The following is a 22,756-nucleotide window of genomic DNA, read 5'->3' as shown; positions in this document are numbered from 1 at the left end:
AATAAATAAATAATTACGCATGTATTGTTAAACAAAATCAGTGTCCAATTTTCCACTTCTGATCGGCAGACGACACAGTTATGGACAACCACCAACCAATCGACGCTAGTCAACGGCAACAAATCAACAAAATTCACCTACCACAAAATGGACGACTGCCACTACTTAGCTGGTAGCGACCTCTGACAGAACAAAATTTCTTTGATGCCTCTGGAACTGTCTGATCAGCAATGTTCCTACACTAATCCTTACACTTGGACGAAAATCACCCGGTGGTACCTCTACGCAGGAGCCGGTAATTGCTTAGGGACATTGACACGGGTGTACCTCCCATTCCCATTCCCATTCTGGAAGGGTCGAGATGGATGGAAACCATTCCCAGTGTAGTGATAGCCGTTCCCTGGTGGTGGCCCCCGTCCGCGACCAGAGAACTCATTCCGATTTCTGAAGTCGTTCCTCCGGCGGTTAAAGTTCTCGTCGTCATTCCTCCGGTTTAAGTTCTCGTCGTTCCTGACGTTGAAGTTATCGCCGCCTCGGTAATTGGAACTGTTTGCGTAGCCGCCTCCAAGTCCTCTGAAATTATCACCACGGTACACTCCCCTGCCTGATTGGAAATGGCCACCTCCACCATTGTCGCCGCGAGTGATGACCACACCATTCACAACTGAGGAACGAGTTCCGACTCCATGTCAGAATTTTTGTTATAAGAAATGCATGCACCAAATAACACAATATACCAAATAGATGCTAGCAAGCAGATAGATGCAAACAAGCAAGCAGAATATCTCGAGGTCCATCTGCATAACTGAAACCGCAGAGCTAAAAAGATTTGAAGATGCCCAGCACGAGGGATCATGAAAGAATGTTATTCCTAATTCTCCCCAAGACATAACACTTATCAAGACTAATAACGGAGAACACATAGCCACATAGGTCAGAAGGAAACGGTGCTGAAGCATCTTGCCATTGTCCTCTATACAAATTTGCAAAAAAATGTATTTGTGACAATTGAAACATATGTACGATGCGTAGTACCAAATTGGACGAATTTGAAACTAGTTGTATCGAATTGGGAAATCTTAACACAAAATTGCCCATAGTCTACTGTCCTTCAGCTCAGGCAGATTACTTACCTCGTGTAGTGGTTCGTTTCTCCTCGACATAGACTTCTTTCTCACCGATATGAATTGGAGATGCCTGCATGACAATCAGGAAGTAAAAATTACATTTCAGAACGCCACAAACATTATGACAAAAGTCTCAATGGTTTAAATAGCATATGCAACTGTCTGAATATGCCAGGAAAGGATTATGCAGTTTCTGGAGATATCAATTGTCATAAAAAAATCATATCCAGTTCAACTATCCACACATTTAGTAAGCCTTAGAGTCAAACGCAAATACTAATACCAGCCAAAATATATTTTAGGCCCCCGTGACATTTTCAAACCTCAAAATACAACCAGAAGGAAGTATTATGATACCAGCACCGGTAAATTTTCACCACAGTTCTGAAAGCAGCAACGTCCAGAAAAGGGTACTAACAAGTTTCAACATAGTCATTGATTAGAAGTGCTGAAGAAAAGGTTACCTCAATTGCTGCTTGCATAGACTGCTGGGACTCATATTCGATAAAGCCAAAGCAGTAACGATCAGTCTGCAGCAACGCAGTATTGTTAGAATAAACATATAACGCAAGCTAGAACCAAAACCAAAAGTAACTAACCTTATTGTTCCTAACTTGAATGCCACCTGGCTTGATAGCACCAAACTTCTTAAACTCCTCCTCAACCATTTGAACAGTCGCATTGGAAGGCAAACTCTTGACAAAAACTGAGTACCCTTGATCTGCAGGACAATATATAATGTCATTACTGCTAATAGTGCCAAAAGGACTGCATGTACTAAAGTCAAATCCAAGACCAACCATCACGAGAAGAATTGTTGTCAGCAGCATCCCTAACACTTGGAGCGGTTTCGGTCGTCTGTGTAGGTTTTGCAGAAGACTTTTCTGAACCTTCAACAACCTTGGTGACAGGTTTAGGTGCCGGCTTATTTTTGGCAACTGATGGAGTTGGTTTGGCTACTGGTGGAGCTGTCGGGCCCTCCTTCATGACCTTCACCTGTGAAGCAAACCATATTTAAGGTATGTACTAACAAATGAGATCAAAGAAGCTAACTAGAAGTCCATAACTGATACCAGCCAAACTACTTTTGCAATAAATTAAGAATGTGGCTCGTGCCATCAGCAGTAAGGAACTCAATCCACTGAAGACATCAAGTGGAGTAGCAGAAAAAATGAGGATAATAAATAACTCACAATGGATGCATAAGATTTCTTGGTAACATCCGTCTTAGTAGGAGCAGAAGGAAGGGGAGCAGTAGCAACAAGGGCCTTTTGGGCATCCTCTTTGGCCACTTGCACAGGTGGCTTGACAGTAACATTATTTTCAACAGTAGTGCCATTAACAGCGGGGTTAATAACTTGCCCCTCTGTGACACTATTCTCCACTTCCACATGGTCTGAGATCAGACTCTTGTCAACTGGAGTAGTTTCTGGTAATGCTGAAAATGTCACCACACAATGAATTGCAGGTTTTCATAAGAAATGCATAAATCCTCTACCTGTTTCAGATGCAGATTTAGCATTCTGGCTGTCTTCATTTTCTTGAGTGACAACATTATTTATCTCCGCTGGTAGCCTTTCCGCTATAAATCTAAACACATCATTGAGAATGAAATAGCCACCACTTTCTTGCGGAGCTAGGAAGAATGACTGGGTAAATCTACGACAAATGCCTTCATATGAAGTTAAGGATCCAGTAACAACAATGAGCACCCCATCCTTGTGAGATAATTGCGCATCTGCAGTCTCTATCTCTGTTAAGCAGTTCCTGAAGTCCATAGACATAATTTTTTCGTTGATATCCTGCTCAAACACATAAGATGGACCTAAGCAGAGTTAATCTCAGTTTTTAAATTAAAGGGTGTGCCAATGATAGCAACAAATCTTCGTTCCAGAGCTTACATGCAGAGTGCTTACAGACACCATGGTCCCATTAGAATCTTGTCGACCAAGAATGCTGGAATCTTGATAAAATTTGTGCACCTGATCAGGTGACTCGTGTAGAATGTGGTAATATTGCTGAACAAATATACCACTGATCTGTACAGAATAAAATTACATTCAGCAACACTGACAGTCATTGCATCATTGCATGTACTAAACTGTCCTCAGGAGAAGGCAGCTTACCACATGGGGACTTATAGTATGGTTCACTGGGTTCCCTGCTTGTGCTGCCATTGCTGAAGCAAAGTATACATTAGTGCCGTGCCTTATCTCAAACACAAATCAGTAGATAAATATAATCATGATAGAAATATTATAACAAGAGCACTTAGCAGATGAAGATTTGTCCAGAAGTTTAAGAAGTATATAGAGGATTGGCAACAACCTTGCGGGACCATAAGATACAAAGAATAAACATGGCAAAAAAAAGGTTATTGAGCATAATGTCTACAAGCACCATGGTAACAATATTAAAAAAACATTACAAGTCACTAAGTCGGCAATTCACTGCGTAAGTTGACATAATATAATGGTCCACAAGAACGGCAATCAAAAGCGGAATGAATAAATCATAAACACTTAAGCTCTGTCCATAACGATAAAAAGAAAAATTACCTAGGATTTATACATTCTAACCTTAACAGAAGAAGGCCTAGTTTCGTTAACCACTTGAATAGTTAGCTAAAAGCCTAGAACCGTAATATTCCCACCCCATTCTCTCCAGAACAATAAGTCAGAAATCTTTGGTCCCTTGCAGCACGTTGCGATACCTTTGCTCTTCACAATTACATCAACACCCAAGTCAGCTGGCCTGCTATTGCGTTACCGATTAACCAAGCGACCCCGAAGAACGAATAGGGATCGAGTAAGGCGTACCTCAATTGGGTGCTCTTTCAACTCAGATCGAATTCGCCGTACCCCACCTCGATCCGCCGTTCTACAAATCAACCCGGCGTTCTCCACTCCGTTCCCCGACTCAAATCCGACGAAATCGCCACCCCCAGAGAGCCAACAAAAAGGAGCAGCGCGAGAAGATGGCGAAGACGGCGAGGTAGGCGAGGAGTCCGGCCGGTGGGGTTGATGCTCTGCTCTCGACGGGAAAGGGAGGGGAAGAGGTGGCGGCTGCAGCAAGGAGGGAATGGAAAGAGGAAACCCTAATTTTTTTTTTGTTATTTACTTTTTGAGAGGAGGAAGAGGAAACCAAAACGATGCGAGCTCTCCTCTCCCGCGACGCGCTGGTTTTCTCCGATGGGCCCTTTTGTTTTTTTTTAGGAAACGATGGGCCCATACTTTTGGCAGGAGACTGTTGTATGAAGCCCGAATTTTTTTATTTTTATAAAAATACTAAAATTAAAAAAAACAATCGGAAGCCCATGGATGCCAAAGTTAGAAACGGCCTGAATTCATTCGTAGCCTGTGGAGGATTATTATTATTATTATTATTTATTTCTTAAATCGAAAAATTGTAAAAATATATATCCGTTTTGAAACAGCCTAACTACTGCCAGTGAGCTGATTGATCAAACCTCAAGATAACGGAGAAGTGAGATGCTAGAAGAACTCTTCATTCCGATGGATGCAGAGGCTATAAAGACTATTCCATCGAGTTCGACACCAAAATGTCAAGAGAAGATTGGTTAGAGGGGCGGACACCGGACAAATAGTTGTGATTACCAACAAAGTAGAAAACAATGGAGAAATCTTTGGAAGGTTAATAAAGTGTCATCTAAAATTCGTGTGTTTTCGCATGGAGATTGGCACAGAACTCCTTACCTCCTGACGACCTTATGAAGATAAATGTAGATGGAGCAGTGTCTCGGCCTGGTAACAAAGGAGCTGTGAGTGCTTGTGTTTGATGGATTGGTGGAACCTGCTGCATTGGAAGCAGCTGCCTGTGTGGAAGCTCTGAATTTAGCTGCTGATAACATTGTTCAGAAGATGTTGATAGCTTCAGATTGCCTCGAGGTGATCAACAACTTAGGAAGCAATCGAACTTGCAGCTATACTGGCTGAGATCCGATCCAGACGAAATCAGTTTCAAAAGGCAGAATTTTGCCATGAAGGAAGGGCAACGATTGCAGAGTCTCATAATTTGGCGAAATGTCGAGAATAACCCTAATTAATAATTTAAACTTCCAAGCTGACAGAAGCAGCAACACCAGTACCGGCAGCAAATCACCAATCATCAAACAACAAGCCTGCTCAGCTCAGCTCGCGTTCAAGATTCAAATCACGCTGGACGATGCGGTTAGTAAATCCAAGGTACTCGTGCTGTTGTATACGACAGGCGAAATGAAAAGCCTACATGTTGGAGTACAGCACTACAGCAAATATATGGACGTGAAACAACTGGATGGGCAATGCAAACAGACAAGCCGCCTCGTTGATTTACACTAGCTAGCTAGCACTGTGACATGGCGTTATTCCATTGTCTGCATTACAGTCAGAAATTCTGTCATTCTGTGACCCCGGTTCTCGAGATGTAATCACTCTCCACGGCAGAGATTACTACTACTACTGGTACCAAGAATGCTAGAGATTACTCTGTCGTTTCTGTTCAGCTGTCTCCCTCCGCTTTCTCGCGAACCAACAATGTCAGTCTGAACTTCCCAGCTGCTGTTCCTCGTGTTTACCACACCCTTCGACATTTTGCTTCTAGTTTCGATTCTGTGCAAACATGGCATCTGCTCCAGTACAGCACGGTAAAAAGATTTCAGCACCTGTTCACGAAAAGCTCTAGAATGATTGAGATTAAGTGCTACAATGATACAATATGGGACTGAACTTCTTGCTAGCTTGAATAGATCACGCTATACTAGAAATAGGAAAATGCACATGAAGTAGTAGAGATGCAGATCAGACGCTTTTGGTACTAGATAGATCAACGCTGCATTGCACCGAGTTGCATACGTGCGCTGGATATATATAGGTCGTACCCCGCTTAGCTGAGTATGGCAACTATTGGCAACTAAACGCACAGGTACGGGATCAATCATAAGATACAGCAACACTGACTACTGGCATGTCAGAAGGGGTAAACTGACATGTCAAAAAAGGTGAAGTGGGATCGAATCAAATAGTATAGCAGTGATCTTCTGCATGGCGCCAACTAGACGCAGGTCCATCGCTTTGATTTACATGGGATGAACCCAGTAAAAATAAAAGTACCGAAGGATCAGGTAACCCTCTGACTGCGAAGAAAAGAAAGGGCAAGATCGAGACAAACAAATACAGTCGACTAGCGCAAGCTGAGTGCACAACTGTAGCTCAACCTTTTGAAAGTACTGATAACTCTGTTCGCACGTAAAATTTGAACGTTCAGTTCAGAGACAGGATAAAGAGCGACTATCACTGAATTTCTGCTGTTTGATGTGGCCTTTTATGTAGCCATGGTTAATCGAAGAGAAATTTTACGATGGTCCAAAATTAATATGAGCCATCTATTTTTAGAGTCCAACGATCCAGATTAGTCAGAATACTACTTATTTTCTACTAGTAGTATAGGTAGTATATGTGAGTAGTATAGTAGTATTAGGGTTATTTTGGGAAGAAAAATACGTTGTATAAAACTAATTAACTGCAGTTATGTGTCTCTAAATAGAGTAATATTTCATTGTTATTTTAACATTTTAATCTATCTTTGGCATGAGAGTTCATTTGCTACCCATCGGCTAGGGTTAGCGATCCGATGTTTGCGGCGTCAATTTTTCTATTAGCAAAAGCATGATAGTTAATTTTAACAAAATTACCACAATTACCAAAATATCCAATTATATAGATCGTCGGATTAGATTTATACTACCTCTTACCTCTAGGTAGTATGGACCACCGTAAAAGAGCTCTAATCGAAAGGGTGGACTCCACCAATCGAATGATTAACTCCATATCACGTTAGGAAAGACTCACATTGTCCCCCCTTTTTTTTTTCTGAAAACACTTGTAGTATTCAATCATCAGAATATGTCCAAGTAATCGCAAAAAATCAAAAAATGTTCCAAGAGTAATGGTGCCAAGCATGCATAATTGATCCAAGATCCTATATATCCACATCCCGCCGCGAGAAAACGTTAATTTATCCATGCAAGCGTTGGTCTGTTCATATGATACCCTGAATCCCTTATGCGTTTGCCGTGGGCGGTGGACCCAGTTCACGCACGCGTTCGCTGTGCGCTCACATGCCTCATGGAGCTCAAGCTATGGGGGGCCCCGAGAATTGAGCAACGCAACAAGGAACAGACGCCGAACCATCCATTGGTGGTCACAGGCTCACAGTCACAGAGCAACGCGTCAACTTCGTTACAACTCACCTGTCACAAAGAGCATTTCGATCTAGGCAGCCAGCATCGATCGGGACATATTGCAAGTGTAAGAACCGGTAAATTCAGAACAGAGTATAATGGATTGGATTGTTCACTTGATGTGGTAGAAGAAGGCGTCACGATTTGGCATCCAAAAGCGAAATCATAGCTGAAAAGAAAAAAAATTAGCACGGTACAGTACAGTTCTGGGCCCATTCACTACAGAACACATGAGCAAGGGAGGCCAGAGAGCTAGCTAGCATGAGAGCATCAATGCTTATAGTACTTGCAGGCTTGCAGCCTGCCTGCTGGATGCTGATCGAGGCAGATGGCAATGGACGACGGTGTCAGAAGGCTTCCATTCTGCCGCCCACGGGTGCCTTGATGACCTGCAGGATCTGGACCACCTCCGCCATGGACGGTCGGTTCGACGGGATCTGCGACGTGCACACCATGCCCAGCTTCAGCACCGGCAGCACCTCCTCCTCCGGGAACTCGCTGCCCATGGCCGGGTCCACGCACTCCAGCACGTTCCCGTGCTCCAGCAGCACCCGGACCTGGTCGATCAGGATCACCACGTCGTCGTCGCTGTACTCCACCGCCTTCCGCCCCGTCACCAGCTCCAGGATCAGCACGCCGAACCCGTAGATGTCGCACTTCTCGTTCACCCGCAGGCTCTGGCACGCCAGCTCCGGCGCCACGTAACCCATGCCCCCGCCCTGGAACCGGCTGCTCAGCACGTGCTTGTCCAGCTTCGGCAGCAGCCGCGCCAGGCCGAAGTCGGCCACCATCGGGTTGCAATGCTCGTCCAGCAGGATGTTGCTCGGCTTCACGTTGTAGTGGATCATCGGCGGACGGAACGCCTGGTGCAGGTGCGCCAGGCCTCTGGCCGTGCCGGACACCACCCTGAACCGCTCGGCCCACGTCAACGGTGGGAACGCACCGGCGTCGTTGCCGTGGAGCCGCGCCTCCAGGCTGCCGTGCGGCACGTAGTCCGTGATGAGGAGCTGCAGCTGCGGCGTCCAGTAGTAGCCCTTGAGCGGCATCAGGTTGGGGTGCTTCGCCTTGCCCAGGATGCGCACCTCGCGGTCGAAGTAGTCGCGTGACTGGACGATGTTCGACGTCACGAGCTTCTTTATGGCGACCACCCTGCCTTCGCCGACCGACGCACGGTACACCGTACCGAACACGCCGCGCCCGATCTCCGTCGCCTTGCTCAGCAACGTGTCAGCACCGCCAACGAAGTCCTCCGAACGAAGGCTGCTCCCTGACCCGAACGTCACCACCTTGCCGGCGGCGAGCTTGCTGGACTTGTTGGTCGAGCTACTGGTGACGTCGCTCTCCAGCTCCTTCAGGACCCCAGCCTCAGCCCTCCGACGTGCCGACATGTTGAGCAAGGTGATCAAGATGACTCCGAGGATGATGACGAGCGCCGCGCAGATGGCCACCATGGCGGACACGCTCAAGAATCGCCGTTTTCTCGGCACCCCCGCGCCACCGCCGTTTGTCTCAAGGTTGTTGTCGCCGCCGCCGTGCGTGTACTCGTTGGGGTCGAGCACAAGCGGCTTGGGTACGTTCATCCTGCACGGCTCGGTGACGAGCGGGCTGCAGATGCCGAGGTTGCCCTCCAGCGCGCTAGCGTCCAGGCTCTGGAACACGCCCGACGCCGGAAGCCGCCCGACGAGGCGGTTGTGTGAGATGTTCACCGCCAGGAGGTTCTCGAGCCCGCCCAGCTGCTGCGGTATCTCGCCGCTCAGGCTGTTGTACTCCAGCCGCAAAATCTCCAGCTTCTTGAGCTCCGCAATGCTCGCCGGTATGGGCCCCGTCAAGCCGTTGTGCCCCAAGCTCCTGCATGTTCATTGCAAAACCGTCAGATGTGACGCATGCAACGCAACGCGAGAAACAAGGATAATTTTGCACTTACAGTAGGTACAAAGCAGAACAGTTCCCGATGCTGTCGGGGATGGGGCCAGCGAGGGAGTTGCCGTCGAGTTGGAGCACGGCGAGGCTTCCGGACTCGCACAGGTCGCTGGGCATCGCCCCGTACAATCCGGTGCTGCGCAGGTCGAGCACCGTCAAGTTGTGGAACAGGCCGAGCTCCGGCGGCAGCTGCGTGCGGAGGCCATTGCGGGACAGGTTGAGGTACCGAAGCTTGAAGAAGAGCGCCATCTCGGCCGGGATGCCGCCGGTTAGCTGGTTGCCGGAGAGATCGAGCCACTGCAGGGTCTCCGCCAACCTCGTCGAGCCCGACGGCAGGACACCCGAGAGCGCGTTCGACGACATGTCGAGCGTCTCGAGCCCGACATCGAACAGAGCATCCGGGATGCTGCCGTTGAGGTTGTTGCCCCTCAGGTGCAGCTCGGCGAGCTTGGTGCACCCGGACATAGAGTCCGGGACGGAGCCGGAGAGCTGGTTCTTGGACAAGCTCAGGTACTTGAGGGCCTTGAGATCGCCGAGCGAATCCGGCAAACTGCCGGTGAGGGAGTTGTCGGATAAATCCAGGTGCTGCAGTGCGGTCAGCTTGCCGATCCAAGCAGGGACGTCGCCAGAGAGCCGGTTGCCGGACGCTGAGAGGTGCACCAGCGAGCCGAGCTGCTCGATGGAGTCAGGGAGGTGGCCTTCGAACGCGTTGGAGCTCAGATCAATGCTGCTCAGGTGCGGGCACAGGCCGATGTCCTCCGGTACGGCGCCGAAGAACCTGTTGCCGCTGAGGTTCACGGTCTTGAGGTTGTGGAGCCTGGCAATGCCGTCGGTGACGGGGCCAGAGAACTGGTTTCGGGACAGGTCGAGAGTGCGCAGCCGCGAGAGCGGCCAGAGCGCGCCCGCGAAGTCCGGCGAGCCGGAGAGCTGGTTGCCGGACATGTTCAGGTGAAGCAGGAGCGGGCTCTTGGCTAGTCCCTTCGGTATCGGACCGGAGAGCTGGTTGTCGGACAGCATCAAGAACCGGATGGTCGGAGGGAAGGAGGCCGGAACCGGGCCGGAGAATGCATTGCCGGTGAGGTCAAGGTACCGCAGCGAACCGAGCAGAGCGACGTCGTCGGGGAGTGGGCCGGAGAAGGAGTTGTAGGAGAGGTCGAGCGAGCGGAGCGACTTGAGCAGGGAGAGGCCCGGCGGGATCGGGCCGGAGAGGTTGTTGCGCGCGAGGGAGAGCTCCTGGAGTGCTGGCAGGCGGTCGAGGCCCCGCGGCATGGGGCCGGAGAGCGCGAGCCCGTCGAGCGCGAGGCGGAGCACGCGGGAGGTGGCCGGATCGCACTCGACGCACGCCCAGCCGCACGGCGTGGCGTCGGACTCCATCCACGTGGCCAGCGCGCCGGACGGGTCGGAGAGCGCCGACTTGAAGACGACCAGCCCCAGCACCTCCTCGTTGACCGGCATCGGCATGTCGGCCGCGCGGGCCGGCCGCACCATTACTGTCGCTCCAATGAACAGCAGCATTAACGTAAACAGTTGCTGGAGCAGAATAAGGGTAGGGGCTGCCATTTCTGCAGCTGCTGCTAGCTGCCGCACGCAGAATGTTTCCGAGACGGGATAGATATGATGGCACTGGCAGAGTGGTGAGGAGGTAGATCTAGTGGCGAGGAGGTGGTGGTACAGGAGCCGAGCTGTGTTTTGGGTCTGTGCATGGTGGAGGCGCTCGGAGATGGAGGGGCGTCGTTGGATCGGCGTGGAGAGAGTTCCGGCCCGTGACTCGTGAGCGGGGGCAGGTTGGACAGATAGAAAGCAACAAAAGATTTCACGTTCTCCGGTCCTCGGGTTGGCCATGGCTTTTCTTGCTGCCCCCTCTCTCTCCCACTGGACGGTGGGGTCGCCGGAGGAATCCAACTCGCCGGAACACGACACCGCACGGTGATTGATGCGGCGAAGCGCGCACTCGCTAGCTAGCAGCAGCAGCAGCCGTGGCATGATTAAAGAATCATGCGCCGATCGTTTTTATACTCGGGCTTTTACACACCGTGGCCAAACACAGCCCAGAATCACATCCGAAAACTACACAACTTTTTATATACTTCTACTAAATCCTAATCACGGATTCAAAAACCAAAATGCATCGTCGCCCCCAAGTGGGCAGGTAACAATCTGGCCATCACAATAAGAGCAATGGACCATGCCCACTCCCCATTCATCAGTTCTCCGGATGGAATGGAAGCTGAAAAAGGATGAAGCCTTCCGCATCACAACCGCCGGATCGCATGACTACAAACTGTAACAGAAGCATTGAGCATGAGCCTGCCATTTCATAACTAACGAATTATTTCATTCAGACTGGGGGCACATCACATGTATACATACATTGGTGTATTCTACATTTTGAGTGGTTGACACCCATATCTACTCCCCCATACTTTATCCGGATCCTCCGCCACATGTATCAACTTAAAAAACCTGTACACACTCGTGGCCATTATATTTGGACTCTGCACTACACCCCACATCTAAACGCAACATTCTATAAGTATGGAAAGGTAAAAAGGAAACGACGTACAAACTCGCTTAGGTACAATTCTCCTCTTGATATTAGCTGGACTTTGGAGGAAACGCTTCGGAGAGAAGGAATCCATCAGAGCCTTGCCCCCAGCTCCAATCCTGGCACTGGACTGATATAACTTAAAAACCGTTGCATCAATCACGCGGGCCGTCAAATGACTGGGTCTTCCTTAAGTTCCAGTGGAGACCCTCATGGATGCTGCGGAGGAAATCGGTTGTTGAATCCACCAGGCAAGCTGTGGGCACAGGCCAAGGAGAGATGCTGCAGATCAGAGCATCACCGGGTGACAACTGCTTTCGATCTTTGCCGTCGAAAGATGCCCAAGCTTGCCCCCTGCTATTGTAAGGTACTTGTATGCGCAGAGTCACGTATTCAGGCAGTATCAAGGGTCTGAATGACAAGGAATGCGGACAGATAGGTGTGAAAAGGATCCCTGGAACCTGCAAACACCAGCAAAACATTAGACGCCACAGAAATATAGCAGAGTGGACAAGTAATATTTGTCATTTGTCAGGAATACAGTATACCTGTGGATGAACCATGGACCCTCCAGCTGCTAATGAGTATGCTGTGCTTCCAGATGTTGTTGATATAATTAATCCATCCCCTTGTACACAAGTAACGAAAGAACTATCACAGTAGCATTCCAAGTAGGTAAGGTAAGATGATATTCCACGGTCAATTGTAACTTCATTTAACACAAGGATTGGCTCCTCGGTCACAAGTTCATCCTTAGCTGCATCACGGATTACATGACACTGTAGACGGTTTCTCAGTGTGATGCTAAACGGTCCCTTCAGCACATTGTCCATACATTCATGAAATTGTTCGCTTGCTAAAAAAACATGTTAAGGACAACCGAATAGATAAAATGGGACTGTCAGGAGGAGAGAAGAATACTTCAGCTGCAATTTTCTATCAGAAACGAGTTTTCAGAGAGCAATAAAATCCAGACTTTCTATGCTATATATGAGTAGAACGTTTCAGCACTGATGATAAAGGATACGGAAAGGCGTCATGAAGCCCAGTGATCCAAGAGAAAATGCAACAACTGGAGGAACTGGTCCTTTGAACAAAGATGCAGCCTATTAAGAGGGACATGATCAGTACGTAGTTTCAATAGCAGAGCATACTGAATATTAAGTTGAGGAACAAAGCAATACACATCAGGTAAGATACTAAGGTCATAGTGATCCTCCTAAGATTCTGCATATTCAAAAACTCATCATAGGAGTAATCATTTGTATTCAAGTGTAAAAATATGTAGGCTGAAGCTCCACAATGCCTGATCAGGGAACCAATAGCAACCAAAAACCTCAAAGAAATAATGGTGGTTGCTTGTATCACCTACGAACTTAAGTGGCTGAAAGCTGAATTACTTGCCCTCAACATCAGTTGTAATTGGAAGCACTACTCTCCAACATTGTTTGCAACCGAGTTTGTCGGTTATCCATGATTATTCAGCATCTCTTACTTTGAAACTCACATTGCACAGATAGGCAAGGGCAACCAGGTGTCAGGGAAGATTCAGCATAACAGCTCTTGCTCGCAAGGATGTACAAGATAGTGAACTTAATGCATGGACCAACACGACATAGCTGAGTTAACAACAAAGTGATATGAAGCCAGGGTCCACTAGTTCTGCAAGACTGATGGACAAAACAGGTTTCGGATAATTTCTTATAATTTATACATCTCGGTGACTGCAGATAATTAGTCTATTTACGGGTAATGTAGTATGAATGTAACATGTAAGTTATTATCTAACTAATGCGGACTAACAACCACAAACTTGAAGGTGCCACTATATCAAAATGGATATTATAGAAAAAAACTTTAGAGTCCATATAACAATCTGTAAGGATGCATCACAACCGAAGTATCAAAGAAATGGATTTGCGTACCCACAAAACGGTTCCATCACCACCAAGAGTTACAATGAGATCAACCTTCGTGTGTAACTGCTTTATTTCCTCATCTATAAGAATTTTCTAATTAGTTGGGCAGAAAATGGGACTCTTAGGTGAATAAACTAATTATGATAAAGATATAAAATGGAACTAAAAAAACGAAGTGCATCACGTAAGTAAAACCTCTTACCGTCATCCCAAGTTTGGATGAAGTCGTAGTAGGAATCCTCTGTTAGAAGTTCCTTGCTAACACGTGGCTCCACAACAACATTTATATTTTTATGCTCCTTAAGCCATCTGCAGAAAAAAATAACTGACATGTTTTAGTGGTGTGAGTACAATTCGTATGTTACCTGTATGACTCATGTAGGTTGTGCTTGCATCAGTCACAACAAGATACTCAAGGTATCTAATAATGTTAAATTTTATTATTTAAGAAAAGTGACTGCTTCTCATATTGGTAAATACAAGACAGCATAACCTTGCAATTCAGAAGATGGAAAAGTTACATATCCTTCATAAGTGCGTACATGGATGAGGTTCACATAATTAAAGCAAGATTCTTGGAACAAGTGGTGGTGGTGCAAATCAGGGAAGATAACACACCTGACCATTTCAGCACAAAGGACACGCACAGAGTTGGAATTAGGTTTGGTTATAAAAAGCACTGTTTGTGGTGGCGATTCCCATTTCAGTAAGATCTGAAAGCAAAGTAGTCGTCATCATTGAAAGAGAGAGGGGCATACAAGTCATAATTGTTTCGTCAAGTGATTTCAACTACTGGATTTTTACAAGCAAACTGTTGGCTATTCCAAAATGAACCGAACAAAACAAGAAGACCAACCTGCTTATTGCTGCGCTCTGCTGTCGTTATGTCTCCTTTTTCAAAGGACACGAAATCATGCTTATGCTGGCCATTTTTATCCCCATTACATCCCCATGAAAGTTTAAATGATGCCTTTCTTCCCACCATCTTGTGGCTAGATCTTGGGTTAGGTCCAGGAACTTCGTCTTGGAGGACTTCATGTGAACATATACCATGTTTTCCACAACATCCTGTTTGATCAGGTGCTGGTGTCTCCAGTGTTAGTTGGCTGGCCAGTTTTCCTAAGTTATTACTGGTACAACTTCCACAGCCTGCAAACGGTAGCATTGCAGTTTAGATTTTTTGGGGGGGATGAATAGCGGGTTGATCATGAGGAACAAATAGTAAAGATGGGCAAGCCACAGTGATACAACATTCCACAACACAATATGTGTACGACAACCTTGGGATCCATCCAATGATGCTATGATACCCCTCCCTCTAGTCACAAAAGGTACCCCTATAGGAAGCATGTTGTAATAACCCAGGGGCCAAGGCCCAAAATTTGCAAATCCTGCACCATGCACGGCGGGCCTATGCATGTGTAGCAAAAGGGTTAACCTAGAGTTGCTGTTTATATACTTTGAAGCATTATACGATGCTATTCTACACTTTAAACTCCAAATGTGGAAATAATCCTGACACTACCTCAGCTTGGGAGTTAAATGTGCTGTCAATTATTAACACCTTTGACCATCAATGTCTTTGTAAACTAGATTAACCAAAAAAAAAAATTGCAACAGTAGATTTGGCATTACTAATGTATCCAAAATCATAAGTCTATAGCCTTATGAATATATGATGGTAAAGAGTAAAGACTAATGGGAAGGTACAATACAATGAATCTGGAAAGTTAAACTGACCCTTTCTTTGTCACTTGAGGTAGTATGCATTCTTGTTTTAAAATTATTATTTGATGACTTAGGAGTGAAAAGGTGTTATCTTTATTTGATGTTATAGGATTCTGAGAAGAAACATCCCAAAATCTTCCCAAAGTGTGACTAGCTCGTTTAGGGCTTGCTACATTTTACAAGACTCGTTATCTTTGTCCATTGTTCACTATGGGTGGTTTATAAGACAAATGAGTTTAATGAAGTAGCAAAAAAGAACTTTAATGGGGCATGTGGTCATCCTGTGCCTTTTCTCCTAATTAGATTGTAGTACAAGTTTAAATATTAAAACAAAAATGTTGATAGTACTATATTGCAATAGTAAACTGACCGCTCAAGTTATGAGATTTTACAATAAAAAGTAAAGCCATCAATAACAAATGTATAAATCTGACCTTTGATTTTACTATGTTCTTTGAGTGCCATCTCTAATTCATACTTGCGCTTCCACTCTACCGCCTCTTCTTGAGCAGCAGCCTTCCCTTCTGCAACTCGTCGCAGTGCTTTTGCAACAGCTTCAAATTCACATAATTATACCAATTATTACTTTGATAGCAAGTAGAAAGCTCTACATATGTATGTATTTCTGTTGCACATTTAGGCTTCATTTGAAGTATATCTATGTCTATACTTACTTCTCATAGCCTCTGAAAACTCAACAAGGTGTGCATCAGTTGACTTGATAGGAGTTTGAGGAAGGAATTCATAGGCTGCTTTCTCCGATTCTGCTAAACTAACTGTAGAACTTGCTGCAGAGATAGAGCCATTTTCACTTTGACGTGAGGCCATGACATCTACATTTACTCTCTCATCAGAAACCTGAAATACAAGATCTATAAATAAGACAATGGGAAGTCTGATAGGGATAACAAAGTCAACATTGTTGATTTTTGTTCCAAAGCAAACAATATGAATGTATCCAGAGTTCTTTATAATGACACGTTTAGCTTAGTTTAGCCTCTCAAAGTTGGCTAGATGTGTTTATATAGCTACATTAATATTAACCAACTAACAAGATAGAACCCTGAGAACAAATTCAGATAAACTCAAGATTTAGACCCACAAATTTTTAAGCTCCATAACACATCCCCCAATGGCTTCAGGTTTTCTTCGAAAGGGAAGCTTGCGGTTGATGTTTAACCCAACAAAAATGTCGGTGGGGATTATTTAAGAACTCAAAGCTTAAAAATGCTGAATTGGCTCAAACAGCAAATGGTCCAACATTAAAATTGGAAATACTTGTAAAGTTCTCGGAGAAGATGTTAGGTTTTCCACATGGGACCAGGTGGTTTTGCCTTGAACACTTGCACTTTTCAGGAGCCTAATGGGGATTTGGAGCCAGTGCGGGCATCAGCTTTCATCCAGTTGAAATCAAATCGTCAACTGAAGTCTCAACGCACCCTACTAAACAAAAGCTAACACTGCACACACTAAAATTAAGGTTCCCCTACAAAATTGGGGAACAGGAGCTCATGTGCATTGGCATTTTCAGTACAAAACATTCCCCCCCCCCCCCCCAAAACTTGCAAGGTAAGTTAGTTACTAAAATAGCTAGTAAGACAAGACTTTTAACCGAGCCCTGAAAAAATAAAATGTTTAACTCAAGGATACTCTAGTAAACTATTGTGCGACATGGAAAAAGTGAGTGATGAGAGGTATGTCGTCCCCTCCTCCCCCTCCCCCTTCCCCTCCGCTGGCGCTCACCCCGAGCTTGGCATCCACCGGCCCCGGCTTGCCCCTTCCAGCTTCCATCTGACTCCGTCCCCGCCCTCTCCTCCCCCTTATCTCCGTTCGCTTCCTTGTTTTGCCCCGGCACCTCTTTCGCAAGCAGGACGAAGGAACATCGATGGCTGCAAGACACACCAAACTTTTCCTCCTCGGCCGAGAGAACACCTCTGCCACCACCTTGCATGTCTGCTTCAGTCCCCGACGTCGGTGTGTTGCCATTCAACAAGGGGAAGGCCATTCTCGAGTGTCCAGTGCCTTCCCCTCGCCCAGCGCCTCTCTCCGGTTTCATGGCTGCTATTTGTACGGCGTACACTTCTAGGACTGCGCCTCGTAGTCGCGTGCGCGTCGACACGGGTGTATGTCGTGGCTGTTCCCCACCTCGCCATGGACCGGCCGTGTCTCTGCTCGCGCAGGATACGGAGGATGGCTAGACCTTGGTCTCTAACCGCCGTCGGGCTCGAGCGGTGAAGGGTGGCTCTGGCTGCAAGCAACCTATCCCACCTCATCATAGCCTGTCGGCCATCCTCGACGGCCGATGTCCTAACTGCCTGTCGTGGACGCAGCGACGGGTGAATGGCCACCTGCCTCCACGGTACTTCCGTTGTAAAGGCTTTCGACATCAAGCAAAAGACTGCAAGCGTCCTAGGCCTCGCTCCTCCGGGTCTGATGAGTCTGGCCACCGGCAACAGATCTTGCGCTTCTCTTCTGTGGGTTCCACTCTGGTTGGCTCTGCGGCGGAGGCTGCCACTCCGGTCGGCTCCATTGCCTCTGGCCAACTGCCTAGCTTCGAGGCTTCCACTCCCACAGGGTCAGTAGCCTTGGGCCCAACTCCAACGGTTTCCCCTTCGGCGCCCTTGGTCCTCTCCTCTTCTCTGGTCTGCCCGGGGGTAGCTCCGACGCTTTTGGTCCTAACACATCAACGCTAGGGGTGCCGCTCTGGACCTGACGCCAGAGCATTGTAACGTTCCTTGGTCGGCTAGATTCTCCGTCAAGGAGAGTGGTCTCCGGTGGGCGCTCCTTGCTTATGCAGATCGTGCCAAGCGTGGTTTCCGGCCACGTGACCTCGCCAACGTCATTTCCCGTTCAGTGGGTATCCCGGAGGTGGAGTTCAGCGTCATGGCGTTCTATCACGACAACTTCCTGGTGGTTTGCCGAACTCCGCACGCTCGGGACTCCATTCTCGCCGCCAGTGGCAGGGCCTCGGACGCGGACGTTGTGTGGTTTTTCTGACCCTGGACTATGCTGGTGTCCGTGTCCACTGTCACTCTGACCTTCAGGGTCATCCTTGCCTTGCGAGGCATTCCTCCCCACACCTGGTCTGCTTCCACGACTCAGCAGATCCTTGGCCACCATTGTTGGGTCGAGAAGCTCAAGAACGAGGTGCCCTTGGCCGAGCAGGCCTACCTCGCTGTCCTCCATGTCGTCGCTTGGTGTGATCATCCACAAAGCATTCCCAATATCGTCACCATGGAGGTTTCTGAGCCGCAACAGCTCCTCGGCGAGCTTCCACCGTACATCATGGATATGAGGAGCCTCAGGTACAACGTAGAGGTCCGCACGGTGGCCGAGTTGCAGATGCATAGACACCTCAAGGTCATTTGCCTCGGTCTCGCCTCCCTTGAGCGATCGATAGCTTGTTGTCGCTCAAGAGCGGCATGGTTGCACGAGGGTGATGCCGACACGAGGCTTTTCCATTCATACGTCGGCCTTCGCGCATGGAAGAAACGTATCACCTCTCTCTCCACTGATGATAGCCTCCTATTGACCCATCCGGCGATGGAGGAGGCGTTGTTTCACCACTTTCAGTCCATGCTTGGCATCGTCGCACCAAGACAACACTCCATCGATTTAGCTGCTATTGGCATCTCGCCACTGGACTTGCAATTGCTGGACGCCCCCTTTAGCGAGGACGAGATCTGGACGCCCCCTTTAGCGAGGACGAGATCCTAGGGGCTATCAAACGGCTGCCGAACAATAAGGCCCCTGGACCGGATGGGTTTATCGCATAGTTCTATCGCACTGTGTGGCCTATCATAAAGGCAGACGTGTCTTTGACAATCTGCGCTTTCGATTTAGGCGACACAAGGGGCCTTCACCATCTAAACAATGCTCTCATCACATTGCTGCCTAAGAGAGAGCCGGCCTGCTTGGTATCTAATTATCGCCCGATAAGCCTTATCCATAGCGTTGGCAAGTTGATCACCAAGACCCTCGCTCTTCGGTTGGCTCCTCGCCAGGATGTTTCAATCACTAACAATCAGAGTGCCTTAGCCGGTAGATCCATACATGATAACTACAAACTGGTGCATTCCACCACGCGTTTGCTGAAGAAATCCAAGCGGGGTCCAAGATACTTTTCAAATTGGACATCCCTAAGGCGTTTGATTTTGTCAGTTGGGCTTTCCTCTTGGAAGTTCTACGGGCCTGGGGTTTCGGTCCACATTGGTGCAACTGGATAGAGGGCGTTTTGGGATCGGCATCAACTCGGGTCCTTCTCAACTCAGTTCCCAGACCTCCTATTCTCCATGCCAGAGGGTTGTGTCAAGGCGACTCCCTATCACCCTTTCTATTTGTGTTGGATATGGACACTCTGGCTTGCATTCTGCTTAAGGTCGGCTCCTCAGGCGTTGTCGACTTGGTTGGACACATCTCCATCTTGCACCGTTGCTCGCTTTACGTCGACGATGTAGTGCTCTTCTTATCTCCTTCGGATGACATTCATGCACATCTCGCCTTCCTCCGCTTCTTCGGGGAGGCCACGGGATTGAAAACGAATGTCAACAAGTGTACGACAGTACCCATCAACTTCACCGATCAGACATTGATCTAATATGTGCACACCTCCCGTGTGGCCAGTCTTCCTTTCCCATTTGCAGCCTTTGACAGACCGTGTGGCGGCAAAGCTTCCTACATGGCAAGGTAAGTTGATCTCCAAGCCGGGTCGAGCCACCTTGGTGAATCGGTGATGTCTGCTACACCGCTACACACCCTCATTTCTATTGCAGTCCCGCCATAGGTGATCAAAGAGATCGATAAGATCCGGAAGGGTTTTCTTTGGGCTGGTGAGAAAAACGTGTCTGGCGGCCGCTGTTCTGTTGCTTGGAATAAGATTTGCGGCCATTGAAGTACGGAGGGCTCGGGATCCAGGACCTAAGGCTCACCAGCTTGGCGCTGCGCCTCCTGTGGCTATGGTGGCAGAGATGCGACCCTTCCAGACTTTGGGTCGCTCTCCCTCTAGAGCACGAACGTGAAGTGGTTGCTATCTTTGATGCTTCTACCATATTCGAGGTGGGTAATGGGAAATCAACCTGCTTCTGGACTAATGCATGGATTGGCGGCCGGTCTATCCGTTCCTTCGCTCGTGATAATTTTGGTTTGGTCTCCCGATCAACTACTAGGTGCAGATTAGTATGTGACGCCTTGTGTGAACGAAGATGGATTAGAGACATTACGAGGCCTTTAACTCTACCGGCTATCACTTAGTTCCTGCAGCTTTGGGACCATCTCGACTCCATCCGTCTAAGCGAAGCAGATGACCGGATCATCTGGAAATGGATTTCATCAGGGCAATACTCCACCAGTTCGGCATACCAGCTGATGTTCCAGGGAAGTATACAGTTTGGCGTAGCTAAGCTAGTGTGGAAAACCTAGGCACCTAGGAGGGTGAAGTTCTTTGCTTGGCTCGGGATCCTTGGCAGGCTTTGGACGGCATTCCGAAGGCGAAGGCACGGCTTACAGTCAGACGACTCATGCGCCTATTGCTCTCATCTTCCTGAGACCATTGATCATCTGCTTCTTCACTGCCTGATGGCGAGGGAGGCATGGTGGTGGGTGCTGGGAGTTCATTCCCCTCAGACCGAGACCACTTTGCTTGACTAGTGGCTTCAGCTCCGTGGTCAGGTGGCTAAAGAACTACGCAAAGGGCTCGACTCCCTCATACTCCTGATCACCTCGAGAATTTGGCTTTCACGCATGATATTATCTTCAACAACCACCGCATCTCTACCGACTCTATGGTTGTCCTCATCTCGGAGGACGTTAACAGATGGTGCGACGTTGGGGCATTGGAACTCTCCGCCGTCAGGACTCGCTTGTGTAGAATTGGCTCGCTGATCTAACAAGCTCTTGGTTCACGTTTTCCTGTTGTTGTTGGTTCTCATGTAATATAGCCTATTTATGCATAAACACTTAGACCTTCTAAGGTCATTTTGTACCATAACTATTTGAACTCGTTTCCTCCTTGTTAATACAAAAACTCATAGCTCTACTTCATTTTGTACCATAACTATTCGAGAAAAAGTAAACTATTGTGCTGCCGCTAAATATTACGCAAACACGAGTAACCGAGACGACCTCGAAATGTGCACACATTTTAGCAATCTACTTGTCCGCACGTACCGACTCGATCATTGATCTGAAGCTTGGAACAGTTGGAATCGGAATCGACCCCGGGTTAAGGCTCCGGAACCTGGAATCCGACTGAATTGCCTCGGAGGATGGCAGCTCCTGGCACAGAGAAACCACGCATTCATCAGCACGAGCAGGTAACGAGAAACACTTCGCAGAGCTCGAAAATTCAAAAGTAAGTGCGCAATTCGAAGCAATCGCGAAGCGTGCAGCTGCGCGGAACATATTGCTCACAATTCGGGTGCCCAAACCCCGCCGGGAGACACCCCAACCAGCGCGGACGGATCGGGGGCGCGCGCGTACCTTCTCGGCGAGCTCGTCAAGCGACATGGCGGCGCGATCCAGTTCACCTCGCTCCCCTCCGCCTCCTCGCCGTCGCGAAAAGAAATTCTCAGTACTTGCTGCGCTCCTGGTTGCCTTGGTGGGGTTGTGTTCGTGGTCTCGGATTTGCGGGGGGAAGAGGGGGTGGGTGGGTGAGAGGCGACGAAACCGAAGCCGATGCGGCCCCGAGCCCCCGACTCGGTTATTTAGTGCTGGTTGGTTGGTGGGATGGAGGAGATGTGTTCCGTTTTTGAGCTGTTGTTTAGATATAAAGAGAAGTGAGATAGGATAGTTTAGAATTAGTAAATATTTTTTTTAAATAAAATAGAATTGTTCTATAAATAATGAAACTAGCTGTTAACCTGACATTAACAGTAGAATTGAAATACTAAAATAAACTTGTTTTATTCCCTCAACTAAACAATCATCTATATATAAATAAAATTATCTTATCTTTAAATATATAAATAAATTTATTCTATCCTACCTCACTCTTCAATTAAAAATTAACTTTTATACATTCCAAGGTTGACGACGACAGGCACTGACTCGTGGGGCAGCAGATGGTGGGGCTTGGTTGCAGTGGCACGATCAGTTTCCAACTGACGCGTGCTTGGAAGGAGGGAGTGGCATGATGACGAAATTGGCAGAGCTCGAACTCTGTTTTTTGATCTCCAAAAATTCTTAAGTGACTATCGTTTACCTAAAAATCTATACAGCTGAAGTTGAAGATATATCTAACTAGTTAGATGAGTTATTTTATTTTTATTTTAAATTAAAA

The 22,756-nt window shown here is 47.6% G+C and overlaps 3 protein-coding genes across 3 annotated transcripts; all 3 read right to left on the bottom strand.

The window, feature by feature from the left end:
• Window positions 1-24: 24 nt before the first annotated feature.
• On the bottom strand, window positions 25-4,296 carry LOC133909629 (nuclear transport factor 2-like). The gene is made up of 10 exons (XM_062352146.1): window positions 3,947-4,296; window positions 3,254-3,306; window positions 3,029-3,166; window positions 2,626-2,929; window positions 2,321-2,556; window positions 1,928-2,123; window positions 1,727-1,848; window positions 1,592-1,657; window positions 1,134-1,197; window positions 25-664 (listed from the first exon to the last, which is right to left on the bottom strand). Exons 2-10 carry the CDS (start codon window positions 3,302-3,304, stop codon window positions 282-284), a joined length of 1,560 nt encoding a protein of 519 aa, XP_062208130.1. The 5' UTR covers window positions 3,305-3,306; window positions 3,947-4,296; the 3' UTR covers window positions 25-281.
• Window positions 4,297-7,666: 3,370 nt separating this feature from the next.
• On the bottom strand, window positions 7,667-11,286 carry LOC133909627 (probably inactive leucine-rich repeat receptor-like protein kinase At3g28040). Its single transcript, XM_062352144.1, has 2 exons — window positions 9,293-11,286; window positions 7,667-9,216 (listed from the first exon to the last, which is right to left on the bottom strand). The coding sequence occupies exons 1-2, from the start codon at window positions 11,269-11,271 to the stop codon at window positions 7,716-7,718; spliced, it is 3,480 nt and encodes a 1,159-aa protein (XP_062208128.1). The 5' UTR covers window positions 11,272-11,286; the 3' UTR covers window positions 7,667-7,715.
• Window positions 11,287-11,601: 315 nt separating this feature from the next.
• On the bottom strand, window positions 11,602-22,215 carry LOC133909628 (probable NAD kinase 1). The gene is made up of 11 exons (XM_062352145.1): window positions 21,958-22,215; window positions 21,646-21,753; window positions 16,155-16,338; window positions 15,915-16,034; window positions 14,609-14,901; window positions 14,371-14,465; window positions 13,955-14,061; window positions 13,759-13,832; window positions 12,861-12,939; window positions 12,382-12,689; window positions 11,602-12,294 (listed from the first exon to the last, which is right to left on the bottom strand). The coding sequence occupies exons 1-11, from the start codon at window positions 21,982-21,984 to the stop codon at window positions 11,989-11,991; spliced, it is 1,701 nt and encodes a 566-aa protein (XP_062208129.1). The 5' UTR covers window positions 21,985-22,215; the 3' UTR covers window positions 11,602-11,988.
• Window positions 22,216-22,756: the final 541 nt, after the last annotated feature.

The sequence above is a fragment of the Phragmites australis genome, chromosome 2, assembly GCF_958298935.1.
Source record: "Phragmites australis chromosome 2, lpPhrAust1.1, whole genome shotgun sequence".
NCBI classification, from domain to species: domain Eukaryota; kingdom Viridiplantae; phylum Streptophyta; class Magnoliopsida; order Poales; family Poaceae; genus Phragmites; species Phragmites australis.
Note: the sequence above shows the minus strand (reverse complement) of the source record. Positions and strands in the feature narration are given on the sequence as shown.

What these genes read in the sequence shown, in the direction of transcription:
- LOC133909629 (XM_062352146.1), bottom strand. Translation starts at nt 3,304, where the DNA reads ATGGCAGCACAAGCAGGGAACCCAGTGAACCATACTATAAGTCCCCAT. An exon ending in CAACAATTCTTCTCGTGATG is followed by an intron (nt 1,849 to 1,927) that starts GTTGGTCTTGGA and finishes ATTGTCCTGCAG; the next exon opens with ATCAAGGGTACTCAGTTTTT. An exon ending in GAAACGAACCACTACACGAG is followed by an intron (nt 665 to 1,133) that starts GTAAGTAATCTG and finishes CTCGTTCCTCAG; the next exon opens with TTGTGAATGGTGTGGTCATC.
- LOC133909627 (XM_062352144.1), bottom strand. Translation starts at nt 11,271, where the DNA reads ATGCCACGGCTGCTGCTGCTGCTAGCTAGCGAGTGCGCGCTTCGCCGC. An exon ending in TGTTCTGCTTTGTACCTACT is followed by an intron (nt 9,217 to 9,292) that starts GTAAGTGCAAAA and finishes ATGAACATGCAG; the next exon opens with GAGCTTGGGGCACAACGGCT.
- LOC133909628 (XM_062352145.1), bottom strand. Translation starts at nt 21,984, where the DNA reads ATGTCGCTTGACGAGCTCGCCGAGAAG. An exon ending in GGGCTTCATGACGCCTTTCC is followed by an intron (nt 12,690 to 12,860) that starts GTATCCTTTATC and finishes ATGTTTTTTTAG; the next exon opens with CAAGCGAACAATTTCATGAA. An exon ending in GGTCCATGGTTCATCCACAG is followed by an intron (nt 12,295 to 12,381) that starts GTATACTGTATT and finishes TGGTGTTTGCAG; the next exon opens with GTTCCAGGGATCCTTTTCAC.